Genomic DNA, 27,695 nt, shown 5'->3' with positions numbered 1-27,695 from the left:
AATGGAACCTGGCAAAAAACTGAAGCCAAATTAATCATGCAAGTCGCAGGAATCCAACTTTCTGTGGCGAACCTGAATAGGGAAAAAATCGAAAAATAGGACTTATTTGAAACATCCCTGGTGAAACGGCTCCTTTAAGGAGTGTACTGGCACGTCGTGGCTGCAGGAAAACAGCTGCAGAGGTTGAGCTGTCGTCCAGCTCACTGACCAACCACTAACGCACCACAGTAACTTCGTCGCCGTTATTCTTGAAGCTTTTTAATGGCCAGCAAGAGCTGGTTGCGGTGGGAGGAAGCAGCGAAGGACAAGTTGACACCGACGGGGCTGCTGCGTCGCTGCTGTCGTAAAGTGCCTGCTACTGCCGCAGACCTGTCCTGAACGCCGACTAAACCATTTTGCTCTGCGGCGGGTGTCCGACCCTCCTGCTACCTCACCGGGGAGGAAACTATGGACACCGGAGGACTGACACCACGGAATTAACAAATCGGGGGATTGACACTGGAGGACCGACACCGGATTACCGACGCCGGATTACCGACACCGAAGGGCTGACACCAGGGGACTGGCATAGTGGGAGCCGTTAAGGGAACCACGTCCTATTGGCGAAGAAGCAGAAGAAGAGGAGCACCGTGTTCGACTCAAAATGTCTGTCCCTGTAAGTGCCACTCCGGAGACACTGTGCCCGGTCTGTACCCAAGTCAGTCCCTCGGCCCATCTCTTAAATGTGTGAGAGTGTTTGTGTGTGAGAGTGTCTGCGTGCCTCTGCGTGCTCCGCTACACTTGATATGTATTTTATGAATCTTGAATGACCTTTATGAGAAAAAGCTGTCTACGACGTCAGTGTGACGTAATTATAATCAGTTTCACGTCACTATCACGTCACTGAAGGAGTCGCTTCAGAGTGTGAGTTGTTTTGCTTTATGTACATGCATAAGTTCTCTCTGGAGCTCTAGTAATCGGTCAGTCAGCCAGGATCTGGTCCCCTCTTCTGGTTGGCTGACTGTTTCTGAGTGAACTCTTAAAAATATGAGATTTCAGATAAAACACAAGAAGAAACTAAATCCTGAAAGGTTGGCTAGGGAGTACTGCTGGGCAAGACTCTGGGGTGTGGCTGCTTTCTTGTGACATCACAAAGTCCCAGACGTCCACTCCGCATCCTTACCTAGATCTACATACCTGAGCTTTTTCCTTTTGCATGCTTCTACACCTGAATCCCTGAATCCTCCCATGATACAGTCAGCTCTATGAAATATACTCTCATTTTACTCCTAGACCACAAAATAATATCAGGCCTTAGCTTCGTACAGGCTATTTCCTAGGGAACAACAAGCTTTCCTCCTAAATCTACCTGCATCACCCATTCACTAGCATCTTCTAAGCGGCCTTGTCTCCTTGTTATCTTATTAACTTTCCCTCCTTCTTGAACAAACTGTATTGCCTAAATTTGCCTGGGACAGGGACCTGCTCTACTCCACACCGGTTTGCCTGGGCCAAGCTCCAAGCCTCCCCGGCCTATTTGTACATTCCCCACAATCTCTGTACGCCTAAGAGGTGCTTTCGCTTCCTGCACTGCCATTCTTGGATTCCATTTTCTCCCATTGGTTGGGTTTGGAACCACCTTACTACCACAACTTTACTTCCAGATAACATGAACTCTGTCCTAACCTTAATACATTTAATCTCCTCCACTAGACTAGATACTGGGAAGTATGCCTTTCCCATACAGTGCCACAGTACTTAAACATCTCAGAACACCTAGCCATTTCCTTATGTAAAAGCTTACTAGTCTTTCCTTTTTCTCTGCAGCAGATATTGGAATCTCATATACCGACAGTGGTCATATCAACCTAGGAAGTAATTCAAACTGCAAACACCACAGCTTCAACTTTCCTGGAAGCCCTGATTTGTCTATTTTACCCAGTCCCTCAGCAGCATCCATCCAAAATCCTTCCAAAACTGCACTGCCTGCCTGCACTGCCTCCGTCATGCAAATCTGCCTTGTACCACCTACCTAGACCCTTTCCTGGTTTTTCCCTACTTATTGGAATTTCCTCTTCATCTATTACAAACTTTCAGTCACTTAATCTCCCTCTACTTATTGGGATACTTCTAGACTTACTAGGCTTGATTTTCATACTAGCCCACTTTAAGTTTTTATTAAGTCTCTTAAGTACTCTTTTCATACATGGCACAGTTGTAGTTATCACTATCATATCATCCATGTATGCCCTAATTGCCGCAAGGCGCAGCCCATCCTGCTGCCTCTCTCCATCTACAACATACCTAGAAGCTCTAATAATTACCTCCATTGCCATTGTGAATGCTAAAAAAAAACCAAAACAGTTTGCATCGTATTTGTCAACTAGCATAACGCCATATCTGATTACATTAGGCGAGGATGTAATGAGAATGGTCAGCCACTAAGGAAACGCTGAAGGGGAAAGCAGAGACATGACCAATGCTTAGCATTTAGGAATAGCCTACATAAGCCAGAAAAAGCACTGTCAATAGTAAAACTACTCAGCAGAATTCCAGATGATGCTTAAACCATTTGGGCAGTCTGTTGCCCCCATGCATTGCTCTGTTGTGTTCAGATTTAGTTGGACAAAACCAAGCAGTTATCAGTAAAATGGATAAACATCATGAATATATTACTATTCATAATTAATAATGGTTGTCTAGTCTAGACATTTGTCAAACTGTTTACTCTGCATTTCCTAGCATTCAGTCTACTTTTGATATATTTAAATTAGGAAATTACCACATACTGCACTTTACTCCTTCTTTTTTGCACTTTCTCCTTCTATTATAAACAGGGGCGTAATGTCTTTGAAATTAGGTAGTGTAAGTTACTTGCCTTTTTTTTTATTTTTGACTTTATTAGTCTAGACAAGAGCACGGGGTAGCTAGTTAGTCCGGGCCCACCACAAATAATGTATGAGCGAGACGCTGCTCTTTTACACCCCTGATTACAATAATGACAACTATTGAGCTAGCTAGCTAACGTTATCTCTCACCCTTTTGCGATACAAGTGTGTCTCCGAGCTCTCTCGCTGTGGTGGACAGCTGATGCTGAGTTGGCTGCTGCTTGTACTTATCTGTTTCACCTGCACTGTAGCCACTGAAATCGAAGACTGACCGGACCGTGTCAGACTTCAGCCGATTAGTGGTCCTCTGAACAAACCTCCCATCCTCTTCAAATGCTCCCTCAACAATATAATTTGAGGGAATAAAGTGGTTGCTGCAGACTCGCCATCTAGGTCCAACATTTGGATCTTTGTGTTTGAGCGCAGCTAGCCAGCGGCACTCATTAGAAGGTAGTGAAAATGGCGGTGTCAACAGGGTAGTAGCTACAATGCAGGCAAACGCTACTTTACAAACTAGCCAGCCAGACGTGCAATATCCGTGACGTCACTGCCTAGCTTGTTCCAATATGGTGGCTTACCATGGCCAAACAGGGGAATTGTGTTTGAGTTTTCAGGCAAATAGGGTGAATTACACATTTGATCATAGGATCATGGCTTATCATGGCAATCATGGTAATGAATCCCCTCCACTTTAATGCTGAAACTTGCCAACCCATGGTGTGGAAGATGCTTGTACACAGAGATCAGAACAGAGAGCAGAGCAATCTTCTGCTCTTATATTTATTTTGTGCACTGTCAAATGCTTCCTTAGCTTTGTCATGTTGCTGGCCTTGTGCTAATTACTTAATCGTATATATTGCAGCATGCACTGTTGGCATCGAGCTTAATACAATGTGACCACATTTTACATCTTTTCACCATCATTTAGTGTTGCACCTATTGGTGATGTGACACAGAATAGCCATGCTGTAGCCTCTGAAAAGACAACACGACCTACCCGCTGTGGGCCCCATCTCTGCGCACAACTCAAGGTGTAACCTTGGGTTTAGCCTGGATGCCTTGATAAAGCCATTGCCAACACCTTTGGAGCTTGGCACATCAAACATGCTGTATGCATATTGCTCCACTGCTGTTAATGAGATTAACCTCTTAGGTATGAAAAATTAAACTGGAATAGCAAATTAATTTTTGGTACTAAATGATATGAAGGCATTATGGTCGGTGCCAACAAAAAGTAAGTCTTGCTACCTCCTCATGGTTGATGAAACATGCCAGACAGTTGGAATCATGTGTGCCAAATATGTTTAGTTCCTCATACCTCTGGCTATCAGATCTATAAGAACATCTGAACTGCCAGTCTCCTTCTGCCATACTTGTTTTGGTTCTTTTGCACTTACACATGTACATGTGCACTGTGTAATTGTAGTGTCATTAACCGTCTGCCTAATCTTGTTGTGTTGGAACTGTTTGTGCCTGCAGTTAAAGTAGCCTTGCGTTCATTTATCCGTTGGTTTTCCTAGTGTGTTTTTATAGTCTGTAACTTACAGGAAGTGAGTTGTTAGTCTCCGCCACAACGAGCGAGCACTCAGATGCAAACTTTTCATTCAGCTGTTTGTTTAGCCCTTGCAGTGGCAATATAAGTGAGTATATTTATCATTGTTAGGATGCATTTATTGACACTGTAATTAATATTAGAATCGAGATTACAATCGCAGACTTTTTGTATTTGCATTGGTTGTTAATTTACGTTTTCTGTACATACAATTTTTGGCATTAAACCTGTCCAGCAACAACCTTTTGCCTGTTCCTTGGAGGTCACAATGTCCAAAAGAGTTCAGCTGACTGTAAATCCCAGTATACATCAGGAGTCACACTGGGTGTAGCAGTACACTTGTATTTATTTTTACCCGGGATCAAAAATTATACTGGTATTCAAGGCATAGGAATAATTTTAATTGCTCAAATGTCTCCTGCCCGCCAAACACTGTCAGAGCTGGCGAGAGGGGGCTGGGCAGTGATAGATTTCAAAATCAAATGTTTTCTCCAATGTATAATTTTTGGGTGGGACAGTTGGCCTGTCTGCAATATTGGAGGGGACACATCCTCCTAATCACCCCCAATTCACACGACCTTGCTAATATTATTGTGAATACTATGATTTTGCACACCTCTAGTGAGGGCTGGGTGATTATCACAAAATAACTTTTTCTCGATAGAAATATAAGACATGGTCGATAGAACTCATTCCATCTATGTTTAGAATAGGAGAGCACCATGCTGAGCCAATCACACAGCTGGAATAGTTATAACCACGTCAGGCTAGGTTGACACACACACAGAGAGAGTTGGTGATGCAGCCAGCTTAAACGTAAGCACACATGCTTATGTTTTGGCCACTAGTATGTTAGGAGTGGAACTGAAATACGTGAAAATGTTAACATGAGCTACAGTGTACCTGAAGAAGACATCCCAATGGGCACAGCCCAAGGCTCAAAGACAGAGGATATTGTTGTGAAGAAAGGTCCAAGGAATTCGGGTAGTGTGGAGATATTTTGGCTATTTAAAGTCCGACAAGAAACAGTTGCGTGCACTGCAAATTTTGTCGAGCTATTGACTGGTCATAATTGAGACTTTTCTATTTTGTACTACCTATTTTATTTTTTGTAATTGACCAAATGTCAGGCAAGGACTCAAGGCAGGACTCAGACACCAAGATCTTATAAATAATAGACTTTATTGATAACAGTAAAAATAGAGTGACAAAAACAATGGCTATGAAATTACTAGTCCTTTCCTGACTCACGGAGGAAGGCTCTATATTCTGAAGTCAAGAAGAAACAAAAAGTCATTCCAGGAGGAGGAAAAAGGCTATAATCAAAATCTAAGGTCACTTCATCACTCATAAAGAGGAAAACTATTGGCTATGAACTTTAGCTGAAAAAGGATCTAAACTGAGTTACGTAAATTAAGAACAAAAAAAAATCACTCTTCAATGGCTTACGTGATATTTCTATGTGGCTGTGTGCATGGATAGACTAAGGGGCTCAGGTGCTGGTCATCAGACAAAGACACTGTGGCACAAGACAAGGGGAACACAGACGATTTAACCACATGGAGGGAAATGGGGAACAGGTGGAGACAATTGGTAATCAGGGTAGACGCACAGGTGACACATGAGGAAGGGCAAGTGATATTGTGATATATCAACTATTGACTGATATGAAATATCGTGATAGGATTTTGTTCAATATAGCCCAGCCCTACCTCTTGCCTGGAGTGTGAATGTCTGTAGGTGTGTGTTAGTGTTTTTCAAAAAAAAGCCAGGGAATTCTGGAAAGTCCAGTTAATCCAACAACCCCCCCAGTTTCACCCCAAACGTCAATTGAAGGTGAAACCTGCTGATTGGTCTATGGTCGTACTGTAGACACCTGATTCAAACTGACACTATTCACTCAGGTTCCAAGTGTCAACCCCCGATGATATCGCCCATCAGTTTGTGAACTCCTTTTCAAGCCTCCGTTTCATAATTTCTCTTCCAGCCATCTTATTTTTGGAAGAGAAGGTTGAGCCAAGGAGGAGTGAAGGCTGGATCTGACCTGCTCTGGACTCTGTTCTAATTGAAATGTATATTCTGTCAATCACACAGTAGCCACAGTAGCCCCTGTCTATTTTCCTCTAAATGGACCATCATTTGAAAAATTAACGTATTAAAGAGTTGAAACTAGAGACCAAGACACTAAACTCATTAGATACTTACTATTCTGAAGTCCCTGCTGATTGATCATTTGCTGTTCCAATGTCGCAGGATCCAGACAGTTACATGCTTAATTTGTCTATGAAGAGTTCCCAGAACATCAGGAGGGTACCGTTCTGGCAGGGTCAGAGGGGGAGAAAAGGTCCTGTATCATAGGACACGGTGGCGGTGGCTGCTGTGTGGGGCAGGTCGGCCAATCTGATTATTGATCCATTTTCTGTACTCTTGTGTTTCTGTGTTATTGATCTGTTGCTTGATTTTTTTTTTTTCACCCTTCTCTTTTTTTCTGATTAAAATGCATCCGAAATAGGCAAACTATGAGTAACTTCGATGAGAACCCAGGTTAGTGTATGAGTAAACACTCATCTGTGACTAGGAAACCGTAACAGTGTTTCCACTGGTAACATTTCACAATGGTGGCTCACCTTTGCGGGCAGCACAGCGCCATAGTGGTTAGCACTGCCCCCCCACCGCTATGAGACAGTGTGTTCATCAGTTGAGAACCACTGTTGTGGATTCGCTTCCCGGCCTAGGCCCTTTATGTGCGGAGTTTGTATGTTCTCCCTGTGTCTGCGTGGGTTTCCTCCCACCGTCCAAAGACATGCATGTCTAGGTTAATTGGTGACTAAAATGACCATAGGTGAGAATGTGAGCGTGAGTGGTTGTTGCTCTCTGTCTGTCTCTGTGGTGGCCCTGTGATGGACTGGCGACCTGTCCAGGGTGTGCCCCACCTCTCACCAGGAATGTTGGCTGGGATTGGCTCCAGCACCCTGCAACCCGGAAACGGAAAAGCAATAGAAGATGGATGGCTCACCTTTGCACCTTTGCTCACCACAGGAGAAAAAAAAATCAGTCCAACCAACCAACCAACCACACCTTGCTGACTTACCAGAAAGTCAGATTCTCACTTCTACCCTCTTACACAGATTAAGTTATTCAGTTGGTTGACAGTACTAATAGACTCTACAACAAGGATATAGCAGATGCAGAATACGTGTGGGACATATCCCCTACACTTCCTGTATCTGTGCCCTCTGGCCCCTGCACATTTTACAACCCTTCAATTATTTATTTGTAAACGTGTTGTAACACATTTTTCACAGCTGTCTTGAAACGCACAATGAAGACAGGCAACATACAGAGGCTGGCTCAGTTGAGGTGCTGGCAGTATAGAGTGAGCCTATTGCTCATAATTATAGATAAATAGATTGCTTTACTGTTCCAAAAATAGGAAATATATTATCCTATAATATACCATATTTTGTGGACCATAAGGCGTACAGGGTTATAAAGTGCATGATAAAATACGATATATAATACGAAGCACAGTACGTACTGGTATTACAAAAAGTGCCGGAGGTAAGCGTACTGCATTCTGTTCTCTGATTAGTTCATCGCTGCCAGCAATAGCAAACACCTGAAGTTAGTGGGACGTTGGAATAATGTTGTATCCCAACATGTGATCATAATTGGATTATGATATGAATTTGAAAATTGGGTTTATGTTAAAAACCTAATGTTGACTTGCCGTCTAATTATAGTAAAACTGACTAAATGTTGGATGATGGTTGCTTGCCAGCACTACATAATTAATTATCTAACATTTCAACCCATATCCAACCAAGGACCAACGTTAATACATCTGTATCTGTGCATCATATTTTGAAAATTGTGAAAAGATATGATGGTTAATTTCTGAATAAATTTTGGTCAAATGTGATTGCATTTTTAATTACCAAAAGGCACAAGGTCAAAAAGGGCATTGTTGCACAAAACACTCTCTTGCTGCTGTTGCTGCTGCTGCTGCTCCATGGGCTTCTCCATCTCTTTGACCTCCAACTCAACATGAAGGATTTTCATCTTGAGCTGATGTTCTTCTTTTAAATATTGTAGTTTACACTCATGGAACTCTTGAGCAAGTTTCTCATGCATAGTCAGTCTTTTCACTCTTGTCACGCTGTCTGAAATGGAGTTACTGGCTGCTGCTGCCACAGATGCAGAGGGCTGAATTTGTCCACTCTGTTCGGGCTCCTCTGACACCTGATTCAAAGTTATGTCATCTTTGTCGATAAAAATATTCAAATATTAGACATAAGATTTCAATAGTAGAGACCATGACAGTATTTTTTTTTTCATCAGTGCAATAGATAGTACTATTAAGATTACCTGCTTAGGAAAATTATATACATTATATCAAATGAGTATTCAAGTGTTTCCCCACCTGAACTGTCCAGATGATCATCATCTGGGATACCTTTCAAGGGTTGTTGGCTTTTAATTATTCCTGTCAACAAGTCTCCCAGGTCATCGGTCTCTGGTGTAACTGGGGGTCCCCCACTTATCTTGAAGCGCTCCCTTCGAGCAGTTGCTATGGTTTTCTTTGACTATATCTTAATGTTTTTCCATAGCACCTTTACAAGGCAATATATGAACGTGTGTGTGTGTGTCTCATCATACATTTCATAGTGAATGATAAGTAAAATCAAGCTGACACAAAATTAAATCTTACCTGAAGTTGTTGGAGGGTCCTGTTGGTAACATTTTCATTTGAATTCTATTCATTCATAATCGCAGTCATGTGTTTTGTTTTTTCATTTCTGCTGCTGAATCATGTTTATTTTCAGGTGTAGGGTACTTTGAAATTATTTCCTTCCACAGTATCTTCTCACTTTCAGTAAAGTTTTTGGAATGCTTTCTTTTCCCTTTCTCCATGCTTGAGCATTGGTCAAACTCCTGTTCCACACACACACAGCAATAATTCACACTAGAAATATTCCACCCCAGGTTTTCAGAGCACCCTCACCTTTGTACCATGTCCACATAGTTATTCTGATTCGGCTTCCAACGCATGATTTGACTGGTCCTTGATTACCTTAGTCTGAAACTCTGTAGTCTGGAATGAGTAAATCTCAAATTAAATAACATCTCAGAGAGCATTTTGATTAGTGTGGATTAAGTTGAACCAGATTAGTCTAGTCCTGTTTTTTTTTTTAAGCCCTGTATGGGAAACTGGGCCTAAATGTTTAAGTCTAGGCTTTGTCATAAAGGAAAGTTTTAAGCCTGATCTTGAAAGCTGCGGCACAGTCCACCTCACGGACCGATTCTGGGAGCCGGTTCCATTGAAGAGGAGACTGATAACGTAAAGATATACCTCTCAGTTTATTCATGTTGACCCGAGGAACCATAGGTAAACTTACATCCAGACAGTGAAGTGACCTCCTGGGACAATAAGGAACTATGAGCTCTCTGAGCTATGATGGAGCTTGCTCATGAAGAGCTTTGCATGTTTGAATTCTTTTACATTGACTTTACTGGGAGCCAATTAAAAGAAGCTAGCACAGGAGAAATGTGATCTCTTTTTCAGTTCCTGTTAGTATTCGTGCAGCAGCATTCTGAATTAACTGAGTCCTCTTCAGAGTATTTTGACATCCTGGGGTAACAAATGCATGCACTAGTTTTTCCTGCAACCTCTTGAGTGTTGCGAAGGTGAAAGCAGGCTGTCCTAGAAACTTGTTTAATATGAGGGCATATATGACAAACGGCATGTCCGGATCCAAAATGACCTCAAGATTCTCAACAGTGGAGCGAGAGGCCAAAGTAATGCCATCCAAAGCGGTTAGATGATCAGATAATGCTTTTCTAAGATGCTTAGGGCCACGTACAATGACTTCAGTTTTGTTTGAGTTCACAAGTAAAAAGTTGCTGTCTGACCAGCTGATTAGTTTCATTCGGCTGATTATTGTCTGTATAACTGGGAACATTCATGCTGTGCTTCTGGATAGGGAAGTATATATAGATTAGGGAAGCAAATGTAGGATGAAAAAGATTGTTCCAAGTACAGAACCCAGTGGAACTCCATGAATAACCAAGGTATGTGAGGAAGAACCATTGTTAACATGAACAAAGTGATGTCTTTCTTATAAATATGATTTAAACCATCTTAGTGTGGCTCCTTTGCTCCCAATTTTATGTTTCATGTGTGTGTGGTTCCTTCCTTTCAGTCTTTATAATAGAATATTATGGTCAGTAGTATCAAAAGGAGTGCTAAGATTTAACAGGTCAAATAGGGAGTCCAATCCATTGTCAGAAGCCATTAGAATGTCATTGGTAGCTTTTATTAGTACTGTTTCTGTGCTATGATGTACTGATGTATGATGTAAACCTGACTAAAACTTTTTGAGGAGATGTTTAACAAGTGCAATCTTGAAAAGCTGTGGTACATAACCAAGAGATAAACATTGATCGGATCCAAAATGTACATGTTAATTAGTGGGAAAACTTCTTTAATAAGTCCGGTAGGTATCGGGTCTAAAAGACAAGTTGATGGTTTAGATGATGAGGCTATGGAAACATGCTCAGAGAGATTAAAAGATGAAAAAGATTCCAAATACAAAGCAGGCGTTACAGTTAATTGACAAGCTACTGCATTTGATAGTGGACTAATTCCAATTGTAGGTAAAATAATTTTGCTTTCGACTGTTGTGATTTTTTTTGTAAAAATGCCCATAAAATCATTGCTACAAAGAGCTAAAGGAATCAAAGGTTCCACTGACTCTGTCAGCCAGGCTACAGTACCTCTATTGGTATTTTTGGCATCATGGTATCAGGAAATGACTTTTTAGTTTCTACAGCTGCAGTCTCCACAATGCCTCCCACCTGCAAAATGTTGCTGTCTTTCCCCTGACAACCACACAGATCACAGGTCTCTTCCTAGAAACTGCATGTCTGCATGTCTATATTTGTGTGTGAGAGAGGAATTAAAAGACAGAAGCGTGATACACACACCGTGCCACCCTGTAGTAGGATAGGTTGGGTTTTCTAAAGCTATATACAGGGGCTGCTTGGTCATGGCAGCACTGCTGGTGTATGTACAGCACAAACACTTTTTATTTTTTATGCCTGTATTTAATTCATAAGTGGCAGAAAAGCTATAAGGAATTAGGGAGAGAGAATGGGGAATGATCCAGCATAGCTGGAATCAAATCTTGAATGCTGCAATCGCATGGCATGTATCCTAACCAGTCAACCATCTGCAATGCCGAGACTTTTCATTTCTTTATTAATCATCACAGCTTAGGGATAGAAACCTTTGCTCCTATCCCACTACACACACACACATCTCATATCTCTATTTCCACCAGCTCACCTTTGTTGTCAGCAGGGATTTGCCAGAGGCAACAGGAGGATCTGCTGAGTGTGTGGTCTGTGTCTTTGTTAGAATATAATTGCATGTCATTAGTACTCATAAAGTGTAAAAAAAAAAAAAAAAAACATCCTCAGTTGGTGTTTTTGTCACTGGACTGTTACTTGTAAATTTCCAACTTCACTATGAGGAGCTGTGGGACCACAAAATCCACACTACTACATGTTTCAAGCATCCTATCCTCTCTTAAAGGAACATGGCAAACAAGTGTCTTTCAACAGCGTGTGATTGGTTGACATCATTATTGCTTTTCAGATAACAACCATCATTTCCATGCGAGTCTCTCATGCGGGGTCCCACAGGGTTCAATGCTGGGTCCTTTTTTATTTTCTTTATATCTTTTCCCACTTGGTTCCATTCTCAGGAAGCACAGCATTTCATTCCACTTTTATGCTCCCTTAAGCCACTGTTTATAAAGTTTGGATGATGTCAAGGCCTGGATGGCTCGAAACTTTTTAAATTTTAACGAAAAAAAGACGGAAGTGATGGTCTTTGGTGGCACCTCTGTGACCCTACCCAACGCACCTCTTTTCTTTGGCACCGCATAGTTTGTTGATTTTATGTGCACAGATAGTTTATCTTTTATTTACTGTGCTTTATTATTCTGTGTTTTTATTATGTTTTTGTTTATTATGTTGTTATGTTTTATTGTGCTTATTTTAATGTACAGCACTTTGGTAACCTTTCTGTTTATTTAAAATTGTGCCTTATAAATAAATTAATTGATTGATTTTCAGCCTTTGCCGTATGATGATTACATAGAGAGGCTGACAGAAATAATGAATGTGCAACAGATTCCCATGGAAAATGTCAGTGTTCCAAGTTCCCACACTGTGTGTGGCCCAAATTCTCATTGGTGATGTTGTAGAAATTAATGGCAAACAAGGTGCAGTGTATGAAAAAATGACTTCACTAACTACTTTGTGAGCTGCTCTTTTTAAAGATTCCAGTTTGTCTGTTAACCATTTTGGCTTTCGAAACCATTAGAAACAATATGTAAGGGACGAAGTGAAGCTGAGGTGCAGGGAGAGGAGGATCTGACCTGCTCTATGCTCTTGTATGATTGGGTCAAATGGTAGCCCCATCTCTACTCAACTTTATACTCTGTTTTCGTGATATTCTGAAGGTTCAGCTACATTAACAGCTGCTCCCAAAGAATACTGAAATTGAAATGTGTGCATATTTTCTGCTCAAGAAAGCTAATGATAAAAACCTGTTGAAATTGTTCTACTTCCTGCTTCACAAGTTTTTAAGAGCTGAACACTGATTATTCCAGTGGGATACCGCAGCTTCACCTACCTGGGGTGAAAACGGTCGGGTGGCTAAGATGTCATCAACACATTTCACACAGTTACATTGATGTAAACATTGTGTGTTAAGTCAGTGTTGGCTGCAGAGTGTGAGCTGTTAGTTTAGCACACCTCAGTGATTGGCAGCAGAACACACATTGCAGTAGCATCATATCAGTAGGTTTGTGTCTGTGTGAGACTTACAGTATATGCAGTGGTTTGTGAGGCTTCTTTACACCAGGATATTTCCATTAAACACTGAAGGTCAATGCTTTATAATAAAGGTCCAAGTTGTGATTGAATGGACCTTTAACTTCTGCCTCTAGACTGCATGGACTTGTAACACTTTTAGACTGTATAAACCTTTAACCTTAATTGGCCTGAGTATAGGCACCTGCAATGGTCAAATCTGCAGGACTAGGAAGCCGGACTGCTTTTGACAATTATGCCATGTGCTGTATGTGCACTCACTCACTCTGTGCTACCTTGTGTTTTTTGCTGTCTGTGAATCTCTGTGTCCTTATCTGTCCCTGTGTGTCTCCCTCTTTTCTGTGTGTCCCAGTGTGCCTCTGGGTGTCTGTCTCCTCCTGTGTGTCCCTGTGTATCTCTATGTTTCTTTGTGTTTCTTTTTGTGTCTCTGTGTGGCTTTGTCTCTGTCTCCTTGTGTGTGTGTCTTGTGTGTTTCTGTGTGTCTCTGTGTCCCTGCTGTTCCCTGTTTGTCTCAATCAATCAGAGTTTCAAAATTGGACAATGAAGCAGCCTGCCTAATGTGCAGCAGAAGCTCGTTCCACAGTTTTGGGGAGGCAGCTCTGTCAGACTGTTTCGCAGCTTTCAAGATCAAGCTTAAAACCTTTCACTATGACAAAACCTACAGTTAACAATTTAAAGTTTAATTACTCTTTCTTTAGTATTAGTGTTACTTTATTTGTCCCCTTGGGGAAATTGGTTTGCAGCATTATCACATGGCATCTCAAAAAAAAAAGAAAGAAAAGAAACGAAAAAGAACACAGCAATAGACAACCTTTAGACATTCTACGTAAAGAGTTTATACTTGAAACACCTTGGACCAGATGGGTGCAGAGGGAGAGAATAGCAGTACCATACAAAACTTGACTAATGACGCATCTGCTGTGTAAGCTAGCTAGAGAGTAAAGTAGCAGGTGAACAGCTAAAGTGACTAAGATGCATGATTTGTTTAAAAGCTTAATGGCTTGCTGGACAAATGAGAACTTCAATATGTTTATTTGTGAATGCAGGTGGTCAATAATGTTAGCGTGATGGCAACAGTTCTCATGAGACGGTGGGGGGGGGTTGCTTCAGGTCACACTGCTGTTTGCCTTCTTCAGAGATCTCTTTGTCGATATACTCTACAGTAGGCAGCTTGATCCCAAGCAGTTTACTTGCCATTGCTACAGTTTTCCGGACCAACTGTCTGTGCCTCAGTAGCGTTACCAAACCAACAGATGACACAAAAGGTAACACTATTTTCTATAAAACCAAAGTAAAACATTTTCAGTATATTATTATTATTATTATTATTATTATTATTATTATTATTATTATTATTATTATTATTATTATTATTTATGCACATTAAAAGACAGCAGTTTCTTTAAAAAGTACATTCTCTGCTGTGTTTTGACATTCAAGCAGTCAGTCCAGATGTCACATTTTAGTTTGTGGTCCCAAACAATACCAAGATACTTGTAATCTGAGACTGTCTCTATTGGCTGCCAACAGATAAAAGTATGTTGATCTTCTTGAGTTTTCCTGAGGTTACTGGATATTTCTGTAGTTTTGAATGTGTTCATAAGTAAATTGGACTTCTTACACCAGTTTATAAAATTGTCCAAAATTGGCCCCTACTCTTCCTCCTTATCATATCAAGGCTCTTATCATCAGCATACTTAATAATAAGCCAGTCAGTGAAAGTGCCAATACAGGACTTTGTGTATAAAATGAACACAAGAGATGAAAGGACACAATCCTGAGGGGAGCCTCTGCAGGTGATCCTTTTGTCAGAAGGTGATGTGCCTACTCTCGCCCACTGGATTCTAAAACTTAAAATTTAACAATCCATGAAATCAGTCCAACCTCTAAAAAGAATTCTGTAGATAGTATATTTGCTAACATACTGGATTGCATACTGTTGATGAGAAGTCCACAAATAAACTTTTAGCATGTGCCTTCTTGCCTTCACTCACCTCAAGGTGAGTGTGCAATAAGTGCAGTAATGTTAAAATTGCATCTTCCACCCCCACGGAGGCCTTTTAGGCAACTGCAGAGAATCTATGAGGTGCTATGTTTGTGAGATGGGAGATTGTGATGTACCTCTTCACTAGAGACTCAAAGCGCTTCATGACAAGTGATGTTAGTGCTATGAGTCAGAAGTCATTTGGCATAGTGGGTCTGGGAACATTTACACAGGTACAATTGTGCACATTTTCCATAGTGTAGGAACTTAGTTTAAGTTAAGAGATGATCAAAAAATGTCATTAAAAACTGGTTCAAATTGTTCAGCACATCTTCTGAAAAGGTGACGGACCTCTGATTCCATTCAATAAAATTTGTTTTTTGGGGGAGGCTATATCCAATCCCTCACAGCCATTGAAGTTAGTACCTATAGGTTTTCCTCTGCCCTTGTGTGCAACATTGGTCATTGTTTTGATTCCCTTCTATGCCTCCCTGGAGTAACCAGGTGCCAAGGTTGCCTCTATTTTCTGTTCTGTCTGCATGTGTGGTAGTAATAGTAGGAGTGGTACTAGTAGTCTGGTTTTACCCTAACCTCCCACACTGTACAGTGTAAGCATCCCTGCAGAGCCATTACACCATTGTTCTTCCACACTTTGATAGTTCTGATTTGCGGATTTTCTCTTTCCAGCAGCCTCTGGTAAATAGGGCAGAGACAGACAGCACTATTGTCAGATGCAACAAGTAGGAGGAGCAGGGATGCAGTAAAGGTGTCTTTAACAGTTCCATAACACATGTCCAGTGTTTTATTAATTCTTTTAAAATTGAGTACATAATGGTAATATGTACGCAAGCATTTTTTTTAACAGGAGCTAGAGATTTAACAAGAGATCAAACTTGAAGATATTAAACTCTCCAAAAATAAACTTCAGGTGAGATTGTCTCATGTCTTTGTGAAAGGTGAAAAATTGTTTCTGATGCCTTATTAAAATTAGATTTTTGATGCATGTAAACAACAGTGAAGAAGATTTGAGCAGATGGAAGGGTTGGAGGGAGACACACAACTTTTCTATGTTAGGGGTGAACTTATTTTCTCTCACCATTACAGCAGAACACCACTCGTCCCTGATGAGTAGACAGACTCAACCTCTGCAAACCCTTTCAGTGATGTTAGGGTCAGTCAGTCCTGAACACCAGAAAGCCAGATGGCTTCACATCACTGGACTGTTATTGTCTAGCCAGGTCTTGGTGATCGCCAGGACGTAGACACTCCGATATTTATGCGGGAAGCTTGTCTGTCTTCCTTCTCAGTGGTTGTGCATTGACAAGCAGAGTAGTGGGCAGGAGGAGTTTGTTGTTCAACTTCCTCAGTTATTGACGAGGGCCAACCTTACATCCCTGTTTTCGCTTTGTGTATATGAGATTTCCCTTTTTTTTTTTTCTTCTGTTTTCAAGGTAATCCAGTATGGAATTTGCAAAAGTTGAATAGCCCATGGATGAGTAATTACATAGCAGCAGTAATGATTCTCTGCTGTACTGTGAGACGCCAGCTATGCCACCTGCAGCATAACCATTCCGTCCTTTGGTGAAGTCAGTGTTAAAAATCAACATAAGTAGTGCAGTAGCACTGCACAATATGCAATCCATGGTCTCTTAAATGCTGACAAGGCACTATGTATTGTACATAGAGTAACAGGCATGATTAACACATTACAACACAATAAAAGCACACAATGCGCGAGTGAAACACTGTAGGCAGCCACAGAGCAGTGCCCCCATGCAGCTATGTTGCTATAGGCCTAAAATGCTGGTCAATGCACTGAGCACGTGTCTCTCTCTTTCTCCCTCTATCGGTATCTCTTCTCTCTCTCTCTCTCTCAGTCTGAGTGAATGGCTGATTGACTGGGAGCGTGGGGAGTGTGTTTCACCTGCAGTGAAAAGGCAGTTGAAGTAAAGATTACAAAAAATAGGGAAACCATCAGTAGAGAAAGAAAGTAACTCACATTAACACAGGAAGACCAGCAGAGTCACAATTCCCTTCACTGAAATTAAAAAGTTTTTCAAAGACAACACAAGCCACAATTGTAAAAGTGAAAGAAATGGTGGAAGATCACTCTCCGAATCTGAAACACTGAATCTGTAAACTAAGCAAAACCCTTGAATAAAAAATCTCCACACTTGGAGACAATGTTCTCTTTTCCAGGAACATCCTGCCTGCCTCTTGTACTGAAGTTACTAAAGGTTGCTTACTGAAGGTCAAAGCTCAGTTTGAACAGGTTAAAACAGTTTCATTTGTTTTTATGCCCCAACTAATTGAGTTCTTAGGGGGGTGATATTATAACTGTAATAAAAATCCAACATTAGACAGAAACCACCATGAACTTCATCCTGCTTCACCATGCAGGTTCAGACAGCTGACTGAAGCACCTGAACTGTCAGATGTATGGCGGACTTTTCACTGTAGACAGTACACCAGTCACTATAAGGATAACAAGATATCTCTGGCTTAGGTTTGACTGTTTATGCTCATGTAAACTTTTTTAACAGTTGTCAAAGTATTCTAGTGTGTTTCTTTTAGCCTGTACAGAGCTAAGGCCTGACATAATTTTGTGGTCTAGGAATAGAATGAGAGTATATTTGAAAGAGCTGACTGTGCCATGGGAGGATTCAGTTGAAGGAGCATATGAAAGGAAAAAGCTCAGGTATGCAGATTTAGGTAAGGATGCTGAGCAGCGAGGGTGGAAGGTTAGGATTTGGCTAGTGGAAGTAGGATGTAGAGGGTTTGTAGCCAGATTTGGTGTTGCTTTGTTGAGGGAGGAAGGGGACGGAGTGTGAGGAAAATAATCAAGAAAATGTTGGATGAGGCAGTAAAATCCAGTCAGTGGATTTGGATTAGAAGATGTAATAGTAGCTGGGGGCCCAGCAGGGGGAGCCCTTAAAATAGACAGACTCTAGGGAGAAGCAGAGGAAGAAATCCAGGAAGAGGAAGTGCATTTAAGTGGAGGGTGTGGCCTATTCGAGCCTTTTTGATACCATGTGATTAGTCCAGGTCAGTTGGTCTGTATTGGTTTGATTTGGTTGCTGAATCTGCTAGTGTAGCTTGCCTTCCACCTCCTGCACTCTCTATATTTTCATGCCCCTTACCTGAACCAGGGTCTGTATCACATCCCTGCTTTTATCTTCACCTCTTCTATTTCTCCCCCCTATCCGAATCAGGGTCTGTATCACCTCCCGGCTTTCACTGGTGTGGTTAGTGAGAGGTCAGAGTAGTTGACAGTAGTGCTGCATGTTAGCTATCACTGCTCACTGGCCTAGTTACATATTATCTGTAGGGCACATAGGGCAGGGCGAAAGTTTGTTGTTAGGGAGTTAATCACCGAGTCTGGTCCATTTTCGCTCAAATTCCTTGTGTTTACTCTAAATAAAAACTCTGATTGCTGTCTAGTTTTTATTAAGAATATGTTTGCAGAGTGCCTACTGGCAATTTAATAGTGCTTTACTTTATAACAAGGATTTTAGAGCTGCTTTTGGGTTGCTCACAGAAAATGCAAACATAATTTTGCACAGCAGTGGGGGGATTTTGGCAAATATCAGGTGAAACAGTTGTGTCAGCAGTTCATTCACAATGTCACCAGAAACTTAATCACATCTAGGAGGGACCTGGAGTTTCAGGTGGTAGAAATGCAGGGTTTATCAGTTTCTACAGGAGATTGAGGGCCTTTTATGCTCCCTCAAATCCAAAAAGTTGGCTCTGGCCAACCTGATGGGCGTTTCAGCACAGGGAGCTCTGGTCAGGCCACTCTTTCTTTATGTCTTACAGATGGACAACCCCTTCCAAGGTTTCATTTGATTTGGAAAGAACCTGTGGTTTCTGATTCTTTTGGGATCAAGAGGCTTGCAGCGAGCTACTAAAAAGACTTGTTCAGACGTGAATCCACACAAGCTTGCAGTAGATTCCTTTTTGGTCTCCCTCAGGTGGATGCTGATGACAATGCCATGCTGGAAGTTAAATCTTCCTGAACTGTGCACGACTCTGATAAGCTTACAGAATGGTAAAGCTCCAAGCTTAGACCTACAGACTTTACTACATTTACTACAAGTCTATCTGAACAGTGATAGGTGAGGACTTGCTGGAGGTGATGACCAACAGCCTGGAGACAGGACACCTACCTCTGAGCTACATGAGAGCAATCATCACCCTGCTGCCAAAGAAAGGGGACCTGCAGGAGCTAAAAAACTGGAGGCCTGTTTTACTGCTTTTGAAGGACTACAAGAGGGTGATGGCTTCTGTTATCCACACCGACCATACTTACTGTGTGCCCAGCAGGCTGGTAAGTGACAATGCCACTTAAATTTGTGATATTTTGGAGGTGTCCAGCTCATTGGTTGTAGACACTGGTCTGTCACTGATTTCTTTAGCCCAGGAGGAGGCTTTTGACTGGGTTGAACACCAGTACTTTGGGCAAGCTTTAGCTGCTTTTAGGTTCATCCCAGTTATCATAGCCAAGGTGCAGGTTCTGTGCAGTGGCATTGTGAGTGTGCTGAAAGTTAATGGAGGTCTGAGTACTACTTTCAGTGTCCACAGGGCTGCCCTCTGTTTAGCATGTTGTACTCTGTAGCCATCGAGGCTCTGCTCTGTACACTCCATAGCGTATAAGAAAATAAAGATTCACTCATACAAGACAGAGGGTAAAATGTACAGAATGTAAGACAGTGTTGGTAACACAAAACACACACATACACAATAATTTTTCTTTTGCAAAATATTAAAATGGGTCCCACAGACCCAAACATAATAGAAGAGTCAAATTCTCTGTGCGCGCAGAAGATGCCATTGTCTTGGTCAGCTCTCAAACCGATATTGATAGTTTTGTTGGCACAGTTTTTTTTTTTTTGTTTTGTTTTTTTTTTACTTTTTTTTTTTATACTATTTTACCATGTGGGTCAATTGAGCCTAATGGAAAAGGACATACATAAAACAAAACAAAAAAAACAAAAACGTAAAAACAGGGAATCACATCAACGCAGTATGAAGGTATGTAAAATATGGAAACAATTAAAAAAGAGGGGGCCACACAAAAACAGTTAAGGACACATAAAACATGAAAAAGAAAAAAACAGACAATTGTAGAGGGTCACAGATAACTATTTGTAGCAAGTTCATGAAGGGTTAGGGTTAGGGTTAAGTGGGGATGAAGAACCAACTTTTAGCTTCTGTTTAAAGAGGTTCCAATTGCTGTTGGCTGTGAATTGAAATGAGAAACAGCCAAAAGAGCTGTGGGTTTTATGGAACAGCAAGTTAATAAGATTACTGGATCGTAGGTTACAGTCACTGATATGGATATTGATGAGAGAGTGGAGATACGCATATGTTTTTCCAATCATGGTTTTGTAAATGAAGTCAGTCTGCAGAAATGGCATGAAGGCCAAATGACAAGAGAGTACAGATGTCAGATTCAGAATATTTATTGTACCCTTGGGTAAATTCGGTTTACAGTGAGTGAGTTCTCTCATGTTGTTGTTACAACCAGCTCATTGGGAAAAAGGAAGGTTAAGGTTAAATAAAGGTGTTTAATAATAAAAATAAACAGTTTAACAAAGGAAGGTGGCCAAAGGGAAACAAAACAGGGCCACAGCATAACTACACAACACAACTAGCACAAATAAAATAACGAAACAAAAATAACAGCTTACACAATGAGCTGCACTGCACTGCAGCTCTACAATTCACAATATCTAACAAAAGTAGCTCTCACAGGGAAGCACAACAGTCACAAATCTGTTTTCTATAAACTAGCACAGGTACTGGCCACAGCGCGAAGGCAAGTCTGAGTATGGGTAAACCCAGCTCGCCTCAAACAAAGAACTGACAGCTCTTTTATACTTGGGGGTGGAGACAAAAGGCGGGCCCAGCTGATCAGCGTTCTGGCTACAGCTGGAGCGCAAGGTAGCCAGAGTGCTCCCAGGGAATTCCCGGTGACATCATAGTTGTACCCCTTCCTCTCGCAGGATCTGCCAGATAATTCGACCAAAACAGCAGCAACAAAAGAGAGAGAGAGAGACACTGATCCCTAAAATAATTAATTAGCAGTTGCTGGACTTTCCTCTGTGTCTCTGTTCATGCCTCCCCCTTTCATCTATTCATTGCCATAGTCATTGAATGCTGCCTTCAGTATATACACTCCAAGCTGAGTGTGTGGAGCCAGGCTGTTATGGACAAGAGTGGAAGCTGATGGTGGTGAATCAGTGGCTGATCATATGGTTGATAGATTCAGAGTGGCAGGTAGCGGCTGACAGATGTCATTTAGGCTCTGGAAAGTGCACAATTTCGAAAATCTGCCTTGAATTTCCTTTGTTCTCCTGTTTTGATGGGCCAAGCAATAAAAGATGATTTGATCCAGATGAAAATCTCATCTGCCGCACTCATCCTTTTCTCTTCCAATCCCTGAATCCCTCCACCATCCTCCCAGTTTGTCAGCGCTTGGCCTCTGCCATAATGGGGTCTACCTCAAGTCTGATTGGATGATTTTACATGCTGCAGAGGGAAGAGGCGGTAAGGGGAAGGAGATGGAAGGAGGGAATGAGGGGGATGATGAAGTGCTTCCTGGATAGAGGAGAAGCTTTACCATCTTTTTCTATCTTTGTCTCCCTCAATATGTCAGGTGGGGCGGTCTGCTCTTCTGCAGAGACGGAAGCTTGAATCATTTAGAGCTTTACAGTCAGAGCCAGTGTAAGAACCAGGGAGTCCCAGGAGTGTTTTAGAGTATGGAAAATTTTCAACACACCTAGAAAGGCTTCGTCAAGGCATTCGTTATTTGAAGAAGATTAAATTTTCCCTTGCCAAAACTAATGCAACAATGCGTTTCACTCGCAATAATTGAGAATACCAACAGGGAAATACAGGGATGCTTAGGAATATTTTAGGGGGGCTGAAGACCCGCTAAAACGCACCTAACATTGCCCCTGGTAAGAACTGTAGCAGCAGGTTTACATCCAGGACATGGTATGTTTTAAATGACCATGCGTCATTGGTTACATGGCCTCAGTTTCTAGATGTGGTGGTACTCACTTTTTTTTAATCGTTCCATCACCACCTATTTCACGTCTCACGGTTCAACAGCGGAACAACAAGTCAAAAATACAAGTTAAAGTCCTGCACAAAAAACATACTGAAGGAAAAATTTATTCATGTATTGTCATGCTATGCTTGCATCTGTAGTACCCGACTGTGTGTGTGTCTGTGAGAGAGAGACTGATAGTGGACTGTTGAAGACTGCTGTCTGGTACACACACCCAAACAAACATGCCATTGCAGAAACTCAGAAAATGTCAGGGAATTGGGTTTTCTTACACAACTGAAGGTAGTGAAGGCACCATAGCTGTGGTTACTCGAGATGTGATTGATACAGGATTGATATTAAACTGGAGAAGACGAGGAGAGGTCCACCATGACTGGGGAAAAAGCCATTGTCTGGAGATGAGAAGTCATAATGTTCTAGAGGAGCAACATGTCATCAACCTTTAGGATGGTGTTAGCTTCTTTAGGCTAATATCAGAAGGCTGTTGTAACTGTTGGAAAACCTGCAACAATGGAGAAAATAGGCTTCAAATGAAACGCACGGTTCATGTTCACACCTCTGTGTCCCCCCTCCCCCCACAGAGAGACACACGCACCAATTCTCACCCACAAACTCAATCTCATCACATATACACATACAGCTCATTTATACAGAATGGCCTTTGTGAGAAGTAAATTGCATGGCCTCTGGATTCACAACCCATTCATGGGATGGCTGCTGGGCAGATTAAAGTTCCATAGAGAGTGAGAGAAAAATTGAGATAGCGTGTGTGTGTACATAGCTGACCACCATAACTGCAGTCACCTTAGTGTCTGTGCTTTATTAATAAAAAGTGAGCAGCATCATGCAGAGAAGAGGGAATTTCTCCATCTCATTAAGAAGTGCAGAGTAGAAACTAATTTTCAACCAGAATGATGCACTGTTGATCTTTTTCATCTGATTTCTCCATAATTTCTAAATCGCTCATGAAACTGCTTCTCTCCAAACACCTGTATATCTTATTGAGGTTTATATTATATTGTATTGTATTATGGTTTACTGTATTATATTTTTAGAATTGCCCTGTGGAATCGAATCCAGAGAGCTGCCATAGCATGGCAAATGCGCACCAATCAACCATCTGCCCCAGATACTCTGTATTGTATTATATTATATTATACTATACTGTTGCATTTGATCAAAGAGTAAAAATGTAAGGATCCATTGACAGATTTTTAAAAACAGTGTATTCCCCCACCCCACTTGATGAGCCTGATTACAGAATAGGGAGGTGGTGTTTCTGCTGAGTGAACCTTTCAACAGATTTTTTAAAACAGATTTTCTTCAGTGAGAGAGCGCAACATCAGCTTCAGATGGTACGTTCATGAGCATGTGAGTTATTGCGTGTGTCCTTTATGTACATAGCAATGAAAAGTGACATTTGAAGTAAAGAGATGTAAAGTCATCCCTATATTCCTTTAGGACTTTGGCTGATTGCCATTTCTTTGTGTACACTGAGTTATGAGAATGATCTGTAGAAGGATTCAGCTCTATCTTAAAGTCCCCTCCAATGATCATTGTTGGGGTGGCTGATATGTCAGATAACTGTGAAAAACTGTGTGGAAGAAAACTCCATCATCATCATTATTAGGAGCATGAAGATTTATTAGCACAAAAAGTAAGGAAATTTGTAGGTGAAAGGGTTTAACAGAGATTACCTCCAGAATTTGGGAGTGGAGAGGATGGAATTGCCTGCCAGCAGTCCTGGCTGCAACCCCATTGAACACTTGGGATCAGCTTGGGCACGCTGTTCATACCAGAGTGACCACAACACAACAACGTTATCTAACTTGCGACTTGCTGGTTGAAGAATGAGATGCCATTCCACAGCAGTGTGTGACCAGATTGGTGACCATCATGAGGAGGAGATGCCAGGCTGTTGTGACTGTGTATAGTTCTTCCACATGCTACTGAGGCTTCTGTTTGTTAAATGAATAAATTGTGAAACTGCCAATTATTTGTTTCTTCAAACTTAAATAATCCAATCCATCAATCCATCCATCATGTTCCTTACAAATGTGGCACCATTTAAAAGGAAAATAAACAGGCTTTCCAACGGTTTAAGATTTATTGTCAAGAAGCATTGTTACAACAAAGAAACAATCTACCAAACACTAATTTCCTTACTTTTTGTGCTAATTTCAATTATGTATAATTTGTTAAAAATTGATGCCTGGATAAGAATTTATTGGCCTTCTGGGTGTGTTACCATATTGTTTAAAGTAAAGAATAATCTCATTTGGACCAAAATGGAGACTTCACGTTGTCTACTATTGTAACAGGATGAAAAAAATTGATCTATAAGATCTATAATAGATTTTCTTCTGAATCTAGTAAATGGGTTTCTTGTATGTGTAAAATATCTGCATTTAAATTTGTGATGTAGTCTAGTTTTTTGCTCATGAGCAAAAGCCACACACATTCCAGGATACAATAGTGAAGTAAGACATGGAGAGAGAGAGCCTTCAATCAATCTATGTATGAATATGGTAAATAGTCTAGGTGTGTCTCAATGTAACCTTCTACTGCTATCAGTATGTAGGGAGATACAATCATTGATTTGAGTGGACTCTGGAAGTGAGTATTGGAATGTTGGGTAAATGTGTAAACCGTGTGTGCATGCGTATGTGTACCTCTCTGAAACACACTCTTGTCCTTTCTGGAGGAGAGTAACAGTGCAATTAGGTCAGGATTATTCCTGCTCATATTTCACTCTCTTTTGTAAGAGGGGTCAGCTCTGTTTATACTGTATTAGTAGCTGATAGTGGAGGGTAGGGGGTTGAAGGAAGGAAGGAGGGAGATGGGGTGGTCTGGTTTGATTCTGTATTTCATTAACCATTTCATTAACCATTTAGCTACATTCCATCATCAATGTTCATGTTCATGCACCATGATCATGTAGCTTTTCCTGCAGCACGTCCTCTAATACAGACCTCTCGTTCCTGTGTTCAGGAGATTACTATTGTCATGACAACAGCAACAGCAGAGCAGAAACCAGCCAGCACAAAACAGCGAAGGCACGTGCTGAGATAGGTCCAGTCTGTGTCCTGCACAGTCAGCATTGAGCTGCTGGCTGTGGGAATGAGACCATATTACCTGCCTAGGGAGTTCACGTGTGCCTTTGTGATTGCTGGTTATATCCCGCCCATCAGCTGATGCAGTGGCGGTCTGTGACATCACCTTCAGCATTGCCAGGGAACACCCCAGTGCCTTCATTGAAATTACTGGAGACTTTAATCAGGTCTCACTGGACAAATTATTACCAACTTTTCACCAGTATCTGGACTTCCCTACCCATGAAAATAAAACCCTGGACCTGTTGTATGCAAATACCTGTAATGCATACAGTACCACAGCCCTTCCTCACCTTGGCAGATCGGATCACAGCCTGGTCCTGTTAACCCCAAGGCATGTCCCCCTTGTTCAGAGGCAGCCTGTTCGCACCAGGACAGTGAGGGTGTGAACTCAAGAGGCTGCTGAGGCACCATAGGACTGCTTTGAGACAGTGAATTGGGTTGTACTCTGCGAGCCACATGGGAAGGACATCAACAACATGACAGACTGCTTCACAGAATACATCAAGTTCTGTGAACACACCACAATGCCAACCCAAATTGAGCAATGCTTCCCCAACAATAAACCATGGATCACCAGTGACCTGAAAGCACTACTCAACAAGAAGAAGAGGGCTTTCAGGTCTGGAAAAAGAGAGGAGATGAGGAGTGTGCAGCATGAATTCAGGAAGATGCTGAGGGAATGCAAAGACAGCTACAGGAGGAAGCTGGAGGCCAACTCCAGCAGAACAATGTGAGGGATGTGTGGACTGGATGTAAAGGTAGAGGCAATCAAACATCAGACAGCCTGGAGAGAACCAATGAGCTGAACGGTTTCTTCAACAGGTTTAGCTCACAGCCTTCTGTCTCAACTGGAGAGACTCCACCAGAGGAAGGCCCCAGGCTCCTGAGGACCTGTGCCAGCCATCTGTTTTCTGTTCTCCAACACCTTTTCAACCTGAGCCTGAGTCAGGACAGAGTCCTGATGCTGTGGAAGACGTCCTGCCTGGTTCCTGTCCCAAAGAAGTTGACTCCATCAGACCCCACTGACTACTGACCAGTTGTCCTAACATCTGATCTAATAAAGGTGCTGGAGAGGCTAGTCTTGGCCCACCTTAGACCGCAGGTGTAGGCGCTGCTAGCCCATTACAGTTTGCTTATCAGCCCAGTTTTACCAGTTTGCTTACCAGGTGTTGATGACGTCGTCATCTCCCTGCTGTCACAAGCTCATAAGCACCTGGATGGTGGAGGCAGCACTGTAAGAATCGCTTTCTTTGATTTCTCCAGTGCTTTTAAGACCATTCAGCCACTGCTGCTGGGCAAGAAGCTGTGTTTGATGGGTGTCGATACCTTAATTGTCTCCTGGATTACTGACTACCTGACAGGTGATACAGGAGCTCCACAGGGGACTGTGCTGTCCCCTTTCCTTTTCACCTAATACACCACAGACTCTCAGTACAACTCTGAGCCATGCCACCTGGAGAAATTTTCTGACAACTTGGCTGTTGTTGGGTGTATAGGTGGAGGAGGGGAGGGGGAGTACAGGGCAGTGGTGGATAAATTTGTGGAGTGGGCTGGACACAATTGCCTGAGGCTGAATGTCAATAAGACCAGAGAGATGGTGATCGACTTTGGGAAGAAGAAGACAACTTCACAGCTGCTGTGCATTCTGGGAAAGGATGTTGAGGAGCTGGAGGATTACAAGTACCTGGGCGTCAAAATCAATAACAGACTGGACAGGAAATCAAACACTGAAGCTGTCTACAAGAAGGGGATGAGCAGACTTTACTTCCTGAGGAAGCTAAGGTCCTTCAACGTGTGCAGCAAGATGTTGGAGATGTTCTACCATTCTGTGGTGGCCAGTGTACTTCTCTTTGCCGTGGCATGTTGGGGGAGCAGCATTGGAGCCAGTGACAGCAACAGACTGAATAAACTCAACTCAGGAAAGCTGGCTCCGTTATTGGCTGCAAACAGGACACTGTGGAAAGTGCGGTGGAGAGGAGGACGCTGAACAAACTGTTATCCATCATGGACAATCCTGATCACCCTTTCCGCCACACACTGAACAGACAGCGGAGCTCCTTCTCTAACAGACTGTTACAGCTCTGCTGTCAAAGGGACAGATACAGGAAATCATTCCTGCCACATGCCATCACAACTTACAAATAACTCTCACCTGTGTGACAGAGAAAAATCACATCTCTCTGATATATAAAAACAA

The 27,695-nt window shown here is 41.9% G+C and overlaps 1 protein-coding gene across 1 annotated transcript in view; it reads left to right on the top strand.

Moving 5' to 3' along the window:
- bcar1 (BCAR1 scaffold protein, Cas family member) overlaps nucleotides 1-27,695 on the top strand; it is a 93,419-nt gene continuing 65,724 nt past the window's right edge. The window contains exon 1 of the mRNA XM_029523295.1: nucleotides 1-655. Within this exon, the coding sequence (XP_029379155.1) occupies nucleotides 644-655 (12 nt within the window). The 5' untranslated portion in view covers nucleotides 1-643. The remainder of the gene's footprint in view (nucleotides 656-27,695) is intronic.

This window comes from Echeneis naucrates, chromosome 16, assembly GCF_900963305.1.
Source record: "Echeneis naucrates chromosome 16, fEcheNa1.1, whole genome shotgun sequence".
NCBI lineage: Eukaryota > Metazoa > Chordata > Actinopteri > Carangiformes > Echeneidae > Echeneis > Echeneis naucrates.
Note: the sequence above shows the minus strand (reverse complement) of the source record. Positions and strands in the feature narration are given on the sequence as shown.